Genomic DNA, 12640 nt, shown 5'->3' on the forward strand with positions numbered 1-12640 from the left:
CACCTGGAATACTTCCCAGCTTGTGAACTTCTCCTCTTTGTTCTCATACAATTGCTTGGCAATGCCCTCCAAGTAGAAAAATACATTAGCCAAACACACGGTGTCATCCCATTTGTTAAATTTGTCTATACACTCATATACCTTAAGCCACTTGTTTGGATCATGGCCATCGTCACTAAAGAACTCGGAAGGATGTCTCATGTGGTGGCACGCCTTTGCTGCCATCGTAATGTCCTCTTCTTCTTCTGTCTCCGGTAGATTGAAATTGTTGAATATGGCTCGAACTCGGGTTTCTCGCCATGTAAACGGGGGCTCTGTCATGGCCTGATGGGAGCCATTGTTTCGTCGATAATGTGCACTATCACAGGTTCCAATACCTAGCGTCTCCACCAGAATAATGTAACATAGAAGACGGTGTAATTAGATGAATGACGAATACTAACTTCCCTTAACGAAGGTTTATTCAGCACTTGCACATACAAGAGCACAGAGCGAACTGCCTCCGGTCAGAACAAATACAGTATATATACAGCTACAGAACATTCCAGTACAATGATGCTTGACATTTGTGGATACTTCTAGAATGTACTCAAACCAAATATAGAAATTAAAACTGTACAGTCCAGGTGAGTTTTGAACTCACAACCCTCCATGTATCAGTTTAGTATCATAACCACTACACCACGGTGCTACTCAGCTTCTTCTGTGACACTATAATCATTACGGAATATAATGATACATTAATTTGTGTTTCACCCATTCATTTGTTAATGTCAGAATTGTGTTCAGTGGTTGAAATAATCTTTGTACTTTGTTCTCTTCTCTTGATTTCTCATTTTGTTATTGTTTCCAAGTAAATGACAGTGAATGCACTGAAAAGCAGCGTTGGTGCATTCTTGAAAACCATTTAAATATTATATTCTGTAAATAAATAAAAAATAAGAGTCTCTTGGCTCAATAATAATAACTAATATTTTTACTGTGACAGCTTAAGATTGTACAAAATTTCCTTGGGAAGGGATATTTACAACTTTATTTACAGCTAAATAATCAACCGTACCCCTTAAAAAAGCGGTTCCCAACCTTTCTCACATCATTACCCCTGAGTGCAGTCAGATATTAGTTAGTACCCCTCTCCACTCACCATCCTCAACATTAATATGTAATAAAAACTGAGAATAAAAAAAGAATTTTGTTTGAACAGTTTCATTTTAAAAATGCCATACAGCAAAATAGTAGCCATTACATAGTTACTGTTGTGTAGTGCAGTCAATTTGTTCACTTATTGTTGCGGAGTGAGTGGTGAAGCTATTTATGGTCCATTGTAAACTACCTGCAACTAAGAGAAGGCATTTTCATGAGATATTTAAGCATATGTGAAATACATGTCTCAATTTTACTGCCGTAGATGGATGTTACAGAGTATGTGCAATGGGTGGACTATGTGAAGAAGATGCCCATACATTCGCTTCACCTGCTGGAAACTCCAGCACATTTTTTTACGTGTTAATTCTAACATTAGAAACAAAAAAATGTAAATGTTGGTAACTTGTCAGTATCACAGCATTACAGAATAGTGATAATAGTAATGATATTCCAAAAAGTAATGTCAAACAGTGGAAAACCCAGGATGGAATGCAAAAGTATTGTGAAAAGGAAAGTTACGTACTACTCACCATATACTGGAGATGCTGAGTCGCAGATAGGCTTAACAAAAAGACTGTCACAAATAAAGCTTTCGGCCATTAAGGCCTTCATTAACCACCCACCCACCCACCCACCCACACACACACACACACACACACACACACACACACACACACACACACACACACGGGCAACTGAAACAACAAATAATGTCATTTTGTGTCGGAAATGCAACTGAGCCCTTTTGTGTTTATGCCTTAGAAAATTTCGTTTTATCCCTTGGGGATTAATTAATGCCAGATTGGGAACCATTGCACTAGAATAAAGCTCCACATTGTTGTGCAGCTATTTCAAGAATACATGTTTCACTTGACCAACAATTGCTGCCTGATAAAAGTACAAAAATTACTCTGGTATTGATGTTTTCCAATAAACCCTGTAAATAATTTCCCTGCTTGATGAAAATTCATAGCCATCCTGTAGCTGTGTATCTAATTACCGGTAATTACATTATTTAAACTGATTGCTCGTGTAAAATGCATTGTATGTAATGAAAGTTGTTCTTACCCGTATTTCCGAATTATATTGTGCTCATATAAAACACACTATATGTAACAAAAAATGGCCTGCCTTATTTTTCAGATTGTATTTGCTATTTCTGTTCTATGTTGTCTGTAAGGTGTGCACCTTGTGAATTTTAGTAGCCACAGTGAAGTTATTAGTTATGAGAGCTAACTATTAACTAATGAGGAGGATGTGGGATAGTGTTTAATTAATGCCTCCGGCAGTCGAGATGTAATTGACGTGGTCTTTTTCAAGAAATGTCCTGACATTTTATCATGAGTATTTGTTCAACAAACAAACAAAGTTGTTTTATTTGGCGTTGGAAATGGGTTCCCGTCACTTGCAAATCCAGTGCCATTGTATCTATTCTGCTATTTACACTTGAGAATGAATTAATGTGTCATTACCTGTCTCCAATAATCCCAGGTAAATAACCATCAGTCAACAATGTTAGAGCACATAATGAAATTCACATCCTCTTCTTGTTATACTGACATGCAATAAGAAGAAAGTTTCCCCTTTGTCATCCAGCCATCAAGCTGATGCACTCCTGAGTATGCTTAAATTTTCATACACTCATACACAGTGTGTTCCATTTCCATTAGGACTGTGGCTGTGAAACATAAAAAAAATAATGAATTATGTTCACAAAATCACTGTATTTATTCACAATAGTCCCCTCCTCAGTCAATAAACAGCAGAGATCATTTTAAAAGTGTTTTGAAATAGTCACAGTAGTCCTTTTTTGGAATTGCATTTAGTGCTTCAGTACAATTTTCTTAGATATACTTAAGTTTGCTGTAAAGGTGTCCTTTCATTGCCAACTTGAATTTGGGGAACAACCAGAAGCCAACTGGTGCCAAATCCAGCAAATATGACAGGTGACCCAGGACTTGATCTGTTTGCGGGCCAAAAACACATGTGCGATCGTCGCTTTGTGGGTTGGGGCATTGTCGTGGAGGAGTGACCAGGAACCTATTTCCTAGTATTCGGGTCAGATTTGATGAATTCTCGCTGACAATCACAAAACTTAACACACAACTTGATGTTGCCTCATTGCTCCACCACCATTTTCCGATGAGTGTCAGACTCATACTGTTATGTTTTTGGTGGGGACCCGTGCCACAACAATGCTAGTGCTTTGATCTTTTACATGGCTGTTGTTGAAACTTCAAAGATCGTAGCACCACAACTCGCCACAAGATAGCAGTGCAGTTTGGAATTTCACACAAGCAGTCCTAATGGAACTGGGAAACAGTGAATGTTTGCCCACATGTAACTGAGTCTGCTGAACTGGTATATGCTTTGGTTCTCAGTTATAAAATACAGCACCATGTGTGAGTCGTAGCTGGAAATATACCTGGATATATTGGGAGGTGGTTTGGCGAATTATGTTTGTGATCTGAGTTTTCTTTTAGTGTTTCATAATTTTAGCCTATTCCCTTAATAATGTGTAAAATGACCATTGTTTTAGTGGCAGTAGCTAAGATGGTTTGCATTAGAGGCTTTCCGCAAAAAATAATTAAATGTTGTAAGTTTGCAACAGCTTACCTATGAAGTAATGGAAAATAATATTTCCATTACCCAAGTGCAAACTTTTGTAATGCTACTTTCATCTGGGGCATTTAATTACTTTTTGCAGCTTGCCTTTTTTATGTGGTTTGGACATTAAAAGATGGCCAAGACTGCAAAATCTAGCAATTTCATTAGTCTTTTATATTCCAGTAACAGTATTTCCTGTATACACAGTAGTGATTATCATGCTTTATTCATAACGTAGCTTTACATATTGCTCTCAGGGGGAATCCTGACAAGTTGTTCAACATTTGAGGACAAGCGCAGCCGAGGGGGAAAGTGCCATACACGACATCCTTCGGAAGACTTCCTGCTCGGGCCACCCACTGCTCTTAGCCAGCTACAATCAGGACTCGAGAAAATGGGGTTAGGTAGCTTCTACTCTGTACCTGCTTTAGCCCCTGCTAACTTTCCTTGCTTGCTTAGCTGCAGTCATTTAGAGTACATCATTAGATACGATCATGCTTTACATTTCACTGAATGGGAGGAAACCGAAATGCACAGGCGATAACGTGACTTAAAGAAAGCATGATTGCAATTATATAATGCATTTGTTTTTTAAAGTAGAGACTATGAAATAACATTAGTGTGTGGTAGATTAGTAACTTAAGAACTCTCTCTCTCTCTCTCTCTCTCTCTCTCTCTCTCTCTCTCTCTGTGTGTGTGTGTGTGTGTGTGTGTGTGTGTGTTTCTTCATATGTTTTAGCATGCACGCGGACAATTAAGCGCTCATGGAAGTGTGTGAGCAGGTATCTGCACACATTTGTTCTTTGTTGTCACATGTATTCACTGTTTATACAGGGTGAGGCAGCTAAGTCATAACACCCCTTGTATCTCCCCAACTGTAATAGATACAAAGATGCCGTTTGGACAGTGAATGGCAGGAACAGGGGCTACTTGAATACATCACATTTCATGTTTGTGCTATTTTTTAGTACAGAGATATGAGGCCATCTTTGTTTTTTTTTTTTTAAATGGAACCCTTTGTTAAATTTTAACGTAACATGATGGGCTTAAAAAGATGGTTTCAAATATCATAACATTTAGGCAAATAGTTTTTGAGACACAGATATGTTCTCGCATTGTGTTCGTCCTATGAAGTGGCGTTGTCGATGCAACCTTTCCTGTTGTGTAGAGTACATTATAAGCATCGCGAGTCCATCCTTACACAAACACACCCATTTACCTGACAATAGTAATATATACTGCGATAATTTACGCAAAAATTAATTGTGATGTCGCCTAAATATTATCAGTTGTTTGACAACTGTGATACCAAAATAGTAGACAACATACAGTATTAAAATACTACAAGATGTTAATATATTTTAAGTAATAGAAATACAAATGTAAATGAAGAGGGCCTTATTGGTCACAATTATTTCATATGTGTTTGTTTTTTATTTGAAAATATTTACTATTGATCACAATACAAATCAAATACACATAAAGATGCAAAATACATACTGTACATGATACAAAACTTTACTGAAGCATGTGCTCAAACTGCTTCCCCTCCGCTGCAATGCACATTTGTAGTCGCCGTTCGAATGATTTGTGAACGGCTGCAAGGGTGTCACGTGAGATATCAGCGCACGCTTCGGTGATATGTTGCTTCATATCGTCTGGCGTAGTTTGATATTTGAGCGTACACTTCATGTTTGATTGCTTGCCACAGAAAAAAATCAAGAGGGATTAAATCAGGAAACTGGGCTGGCCACTTCACTTCAGCACGTCGTCCTATCCAACATTCTGGGAACTTTTAATTTAACAGCTCTGTAGCCACACAGGAAGAGTGAGCAGGACAGCTATCATGTTGGAACCACATGCACTGACCCGTAGTTACGGTACCTCTTCCAGCAAAATGGGCAGAACGTTTCGCAGGAACTGTGCGTAGTTATTGCCATTTAGTATACCCGGAATGACGTACAGCCCCACAATGACATTTCCGACGATGCCAGACCACACGTTAACACTACACGGTTGCTGATGCCGTACCTGTCGAAGCCAGTGAGGCTTCTCTATTGACCAGTAATGCATATTATGCGAATTCGCATTACCGTGCGCGCTCTAATCTCTCTAATTTTACATTCGTGATCTCCTCGGGAGGTATAAGTAGGGGGAAGCAATATACTCGATACCTCATCCAGAAACGCACCCTCTCGAAACCTGGCGAGCAAGCTACACCGCGATGCAGAGCGCCTCTCTTGCAGAGTCTGCCACTTGAGTTTATTAAACATCTCCATAACACTATCACGCTTGCCAAATAACCCTGTGACGAAACGCGCCGCTCTTCTTTGGATCTTCTCTATCTCCTCCGTCAACCCGATCTGGTACGGATCCCACACTGATGAGCAATACTCAAGTATAGGTCGAACGAGTGTTTTGTAAGCCACCTCCTTTGTTGCTGGACTACATTTTCTAAGCACTCTCCCAATGAATCTCAACCTGGTACCCGCCTTACCAACAATTAATTTTATATGATCATTCCACTTCAAATCGTTCCGCACGCATACTCCCAGATATTTTACAGAAGTAACTGCTACCAGTGTTTGTTCCGCTATCATATAATCATACAATAAAGGATCCTTCTTTCTATGTATTCGCAATACATTACATTTGTCTATGTTAAGGGACAGTTGCCACTCCCTGCACCAAGTGCCTATCCGCTGCAGATCTTCCTGCATTTCGCTACAATTTTCTAATGCTGCAACTTCTCTTTCACCATACACTAGAAGCATATCTAACTTTTCTTCGTTGGTGTACATGTCTGCTCCAAGAAACGGTGACTGAAATGTGATGTCTCATTACCCCAGCAGCACATTTATACCCTTCTCCCCAGCTACCTCGTGTGTCACCTTGCGGCATTATCGAGTAGCAAGAAAACAATGCCTTCCCCATTAAGTTCCTCAGTGGTCAACAGGAAAGGTCACATTGGACAGCGCCCCTTCGAAGGATGAATACAATATGGGAACACATCTGTGTCTCAAAAACTATTCGCCTAAATATGATGATATGCACATATTTGAAACCATCTTTTTAAGCCCATCGTGTTATGCTAAAATTTAACATAGGGTTCCATTTAAGAAAACCAAAGATGGCCTCATATCTCTGTAATAAAAAATAGCACAAACATGAAATGTGATGTATTCAAGTAGTCCCTGTCCTTGCCATTCACTGCCCGGTCGGCATCTTTGTATCTATTATGGTTGGGGAGATACAAGGGGTGTTATGACTTTGCTGCCTCACCCTGTTTACTGCTAACTCAATATGATCAGATAATATTTCTCGGATGTTATAACAGAAATAATCTTTGCCACTGGAGGTTTTTGTCACATTCTGCCAGAATTCATTCTAGTATAGAATTAAATTAATTATATTGTAACTTTCAGCTAGGGTATGATGCCGAAGAGAGTAGTTATCTTTGACAGCCAGCTGTGGGACATAAAAAAGCCAGTCACTCTGAAGCTTTCGGGATAAAGGAGGTACTTCATATGAAGACAGAGGAATATGAGGGTGGATAGAAAAAGATGTGTTAACATTGCCAACCACAGAACACCTCCAGGTTCAGAAGTGTTAAGTCCATCTGCCCCTTTTATGTCCTTTATTTTGATCTACTGCAGACTTCTGGGGTGGTAAACAAAAATTATATTTTGGACAAAGATTTTAATTTTACTTTCAGAGCTCCTTGTCTCTTTGCATAATTTTATCTTGGAACTGATGATGTGGTTCTGTGGATGCTCATGTCATTAAGTAAGAAATGATTTTTTCAAACTTCTGAGGATATAATAAAAGTTTCTGTGCCAGAATAATTGTGAAACGTATGCAAATACACTCCTGGAAATTGAAATAAGAACACCGTGAATTCATTGTCCCAGGAAGGGGAAACTTTATTGACACATTCCTGGGGTCAGATACATCACATGATCACACTGACAGAACCACAGGCACATAGACACAGGCAACAGAGCATGCACAATGTCGGCACTAGTACAGTGTATATCCACCTTTCGCAGCAATGCAGGCTGCTATTCTCCCATGGAGACGATCGTAGAGATGCTGGATGTAGTCCTGTGGAACGGCTTGCCATGCCATTTCCACCTGGCGCCTCGGTTGGACCAGCGTTCGTGCTGGACGTGCAGACCGCGTGAGACGACGCTTCATCCAGTCCCAAACATGCTCAATGGGGGACAGATCCGGAGATCTTGCTGGCCAGGGTAGTTGACTTACACCTTCTAGAGCACGTTGGGTGGCACGGGATACATGCGGACGTGCATTGTCCTGTTGGAACAGCAAGTTCCCTTGCCGGTCTAGGAATGGTAGAACGATGGGTTCGATGACAGTTTGGATGTACCGTGCACTATTCAGTGTCCCCTCGACGATCACCAGTGGTGTACGGCCAGTGTAGGAGATCGCTCCCCACACCATGATGCCGGGTGTTGGCCCTGTGTGCCTCGGTCGTATGCAGTCCTGATTGTGGCGCCAAACACTCATACGACCATCATTGGCACCAAGGCAGAAGCAACTCTCATCGCTGAAGACGACACGTCTCCATTCGTCCCTCCATTCACGCCTGTCGCGACACCACTGGAGGCGGGCTGCACGATGTTGGGGCGTGAGCGGATGACGGCCTAACGGTGTGCGGGACCGTAGCCCAGCTTCATGGAGACGGTTGCGAATGGTCCTCGTCGATACCCCAGGAGCAACAGTGTCCCTAATTTGCTGGGAAGTGGCGGTGCGGTCCCCTACGGCACTGCGTAGGATCCTACGGTCTTGGCGTGCATCCGTGCGTCGCTGCGGTCCGGTCCCAGGTCGACGGGCACGTGCACCTTCCGCCGACCACTGGCGACAACATCGATGTACTGTGGAGACCTCACGCCCCACGTGTTGAGCAATTCGGCGGTACGTCCACCCGGCCTCCCTCATGCCCACTATACGCCCTCGCTCAAAGTCCGTCAACTGCACATACGGTTCACGTCCACGCTGTCGCGGCATGCTACCAGTGTTAAAGACTGCGATGGAGCTCCGTATGCCACGGCAAACTGGCTGACACTGACGGCGGCGGTGCACAAATGCTGCGCAGCTAGCGCCATTCGACGGCCAACACCGCGGTTCCTGGTGTGCCCGCTGTGCCGTGCGTGTGATCATTGCTTGTACAGCCCTCTCGCAGTGTCCGGAGCAAGTATGGTGGGTCTGACACACCGGTGTCAATGTGTTCTTTTTTCCATTTCCAGGAGTGTATTTGAAAGTGAAATTGGTACTGTAGAGGCAACTGCTTGTGATGTGTTCATCTTTGTTTCTTTTGAACATTCTGTCAAATTTTGAAGACAACTATTTTAATGAATGCAGATCCTTTTCTTTATTGGAGTAGAACCCATGAGTAGGTACCGTTGGTGTCATGTTTTGAAACATTTTCAGGAACTACTGTAGGGATTTCAATATGGTTTACTATGATACTCAAGACTAATTCACTAGGAAGATTTGTGTATATAATTTATCACACTATGCCAGACAACTTCCCAGGTGTAGATAGTGCTGCCCATGCAAAACCAGGACAAGTTGCTAGTTTTGGTCGTAATACTTTTCCTTGAGTTACATTATACAAATGAAGATGGATCACTGCTTGTCAAATAAAAGAGATGCTGAGCAGCAAAAAAGTCAATTTGGTAAGTTGTGATATGCCATTTATAAAGTGTGCCGGAAAGTAAATATCAGTTTGGAAAAAAAAAGTCATAAAAACATTTTTGAAATGAAAATTTATTTTTACGAGAGAGAAAATTTCTTAAACTCTACATAGTTGCCACCTTTGTTGAGACATTTGTCATAGCAGAAACCAGGTTTTCTATGCTCCCTTTGTAGAAGGATGTTGCCAGTGAAGGCAGCCACTGCTGAATACCTTTTTTTTTTTTTTTTTTTTTCAGGTATAAGGTTCCTTCCCAGAGGTGAAACTGTCAATGTGGTATGATACTGTGAAGCACTTCGAAAACTTCACTGTAAACTTCAGAATAAATTGTGTGGAATGCTCAAATAAGACATTGTTTCCCCCTTCTGCTGGTGTCACTCAAAACCTTATTCAGCAATTCGGTCGGGAGCAGTTCAATCACCCTCCGTGCAGCCCTGATATTGTACCTTCTGACTAACATTTTATCTTGAAATTGAAGTGTAATCTAGGAGGAAGCTACTTTGGCAGCAGTGACGATGCAAGAAACAGCATTCAGCAGTGTTGGTCTTCACTAGTGGCATCTTTCTATGAAGAGGGCATAGAAAAGTTGGTGTCCTGCTGTGGCAAATGTCTCAGAAATGGTGACAACTACATAGAAAAATAGTTTAAGAAATTCTCTTTCTTATAAAAACAAATGTTCGTGTGATAAAAATGATTATATGAGTTTTTTTTTCCAAACGGTACTCACTTTCAGACACGCCTTGTGCATATTGCACTCCATCTTGAACTTTCTACAGATCTTTATTTCCTGAAATTACAGGATGCAATGTTAAATATTTTTAAAAAGGTTGCCTCCTGAAGAAAGAAACAAGTGGTGCTGTCAATTTAAACATTTCACAAATGTGTGCACTATTTTGGGAGGGAAAAGACCCAAGTCCTGCTGGGTGTTGAAAGCTGTTAATACTGTAAAACCCTAACTATATAAGGCCCAGTTTATACGGTTTTGGAGATTAATAGAGCCAAGCATTAATTTCAGTAAAAATTTAATACAACTACCAAATATTTTCGTGAAAATCTAATTGGAATGGTCCGTCTTCCAGTGCATGTCTCTTTTTCCTTCCACTATCGTGTTCATGCTTTTGAAAAACAAATGATAAATATTTTATTGGTTAGGTGCATTTGTTCATTTTCATTGGCAGCAAGGTCTGTTCATTAGTTTTATGTCTTCTAACAAAACAGATGGCTTCACAGCCCAGTGACTCTTTGTACTGCATTCTCTTCAGGGTGCTTTGTTTTCTTTGCATGAATACATGGTCACCTTTCTTCTTGCTGTAGCAATTTTCAGTTTTGAAGGTTTTTGTTAAATCTTTCCATGAATTGTGTGAGTTGCAGGAAATGTGGTGGATGGTTTCTGCTGTCAGGAAAAATAAATAAGGGTGAGAGGTTGTATGGTTGACAAGCAGCCCTGTGTGAACGGACTGGTCAAATTTCTATGCAGATACATTATATAAGCAGCCAATTGGCTGCTGATCTCATGTACTTGTTGCATAATGTGGATGATATCCTGTAGTAAGCATTCTTGTTTCCAAGCAGAAAGTAAATGCAACTTAGATAACAGGAGATTTGCTTGTTTCTCATATGTCTGTAGAGTTTAACTGCATAGTTCATATTTTGATCTACTCAAATTTTGTATTGTGTTTCAGATGCAGCAAAACAACAACAGGAAACTGAACTGAATGAGAATCCATATGTTGCTGAAAGAAAAGTTCCTCTTAGCAGTGCTGGCAGTAGTGTTGATAATTCTTGTAGTTCTTCTGGTCGCACCTCCCCCTTGGTCTCTTCACCATCTCCTTCATCAACACCGTTCTTCTTGATTGATCCTGCTCGATTCAACTTAAAGCCAGATGCTTCTGGGACAAAGATGCGCAGGAGGTATTCACGTGAAAATTTTAAAGTGAAATCAAAAGATGTAACAGAATTGGACATTGGGAAAGATATGTCAGATGATCCACTGAGCAAGATAGATCCACTGTGGCCTCTAAAACGACAGTAAAACAATAGTTCCACGGCTTTAAAAGCTGTTACAAAGCCTGATAATGTTTATATTTTGTATTTATCTAGTCAGTTTTAGTATGTAGGTAATATTTTAGGTACAAATCATGGTTTTTGGAACTAACTATGATTTATTTTTATCTAGGCAGGCTGTAGAAATTATTTTAATGTGATAGTTTATAAATACGCTATTCTGATTTTATTGTTTCACCAGTATTTGTACTTCCTCAGTGACTTTGCGTGGAAAGAGAGAACAGTCACTTACGGCATGGACTATTTTTTCCCAAAAAAAGGTAAAAAAGGAAAGAAAGCTGTCTCTTTCTTTAAATTGTAGAGTTATTCCTTATCCTAACAACGTATCCTGGTATCTTTGCAAAAATATTGTTAGCATCATCCTGATCTGTCAGGAGAATGATGCAAGCTGGGGCCACAGGTTTAATACTTTATGTTGTTTAAGGCTGGAGTGTGTAAAAGGCTGTAAAAGTATTTTTTCTCTGTCACAAATGAAATTAAAACATCTAATGTTGTTACTATTTTTGGTTTCATTATTAAGTGTATTTACTTGGTAGATACAACTCACTGCATGTTTGAGTAGTACAGAATTATTTGGAAATGTCTGGGTTAGATCAGATCACAAATCGGATGGCACCTCTAAGGTGAACAAGGGGGGAACTTAAGGTGTATTCTCAGAAAATGTTTGTTTCAAAGGTGACACAAACTGCAAATCACGTAAATGCTAAAACAAACAGAAGATCTCAAAGAGTGTTAACTCCCAAGTTGGAATATCAACAATGTAAGGAAAAGAGTAGATTGCTACTCACCATAAAGACAACACATTGAGCTGACGACAGGCAGAGTGAAGAGACTGTTATACATTTAGCGTCAGCCAAAGCCTTCCTCAAATCTGCAGCAGTTCAAATTGGAATGCATTCCGGTTTGAGCTGGCGGAGATGGTGGTCATTTGTGCATGAGGTGTGCTTGCTTATGTGAAAGTGTGTGTGTGTGTGTGTGTGTGTGTGTTTTGGCTTTGGCTGATAGCTAAATGCGTAACAGTCTGTCAGACGAACTTCTTAACACACATTCATCAGATTACTGCTACTACACATTTACACTTTACTGTTCACCTGTAAATGTGTGCAA

The 12640-nt window shown here is 40.4% G+C and overlaps 1 protein-coding gene across 3 annotated transcripts in view; it reads left to right on the forward strand.

The window, feature by feature from the left end:
• LOC126260179 (tyrosine-protein phosphatase non-receptor type 23) overlaps positions 1 to 12033 on the forward strand; it is a 156300-nt gene extending 144267 nt beyond the window's left edge. Inside the window, exons 18-19 of one of the 3 annotated variants that reach the window (XM_049957444.1) lie at positions 4011 to 4152; positions 11152 to 11326. In XM_049957444.1, coding sequence (XP_049813401.1) covers positions 4011 to 4152; positions 11152 to 11179 — 170 coding nt within the window. In that variant the 3' untranslated portion in view covers positions 11180 to 11326. Of the gene's footprint in view, positions 1 to 4010; positions 4158 to 11151 lie in introns of all 3 variants that reach the window. The other 2 variants (XM_049957442.1, XM_049957443.1) reach the window with 2 other exon arrangements.
• Positions 12034 to 12640: the final 607 nt, after the last annotated feature.

This window comes from Schistocerca nitens, chromosome 5 (genome assembly GCF_023898315.1).
Source record: "Schistocerca nitens isolate TAMUIC-IGC-003100 chromosome 5, iqSchNite1.1, whole genome shotgun sequence".
NCBI classification, from domain to species: Eukaryota; Metazoa; Arthropoda; class Insecta; order Orthoptera; family Acrididae; genus Schistocerca; species Schistocerca nitens.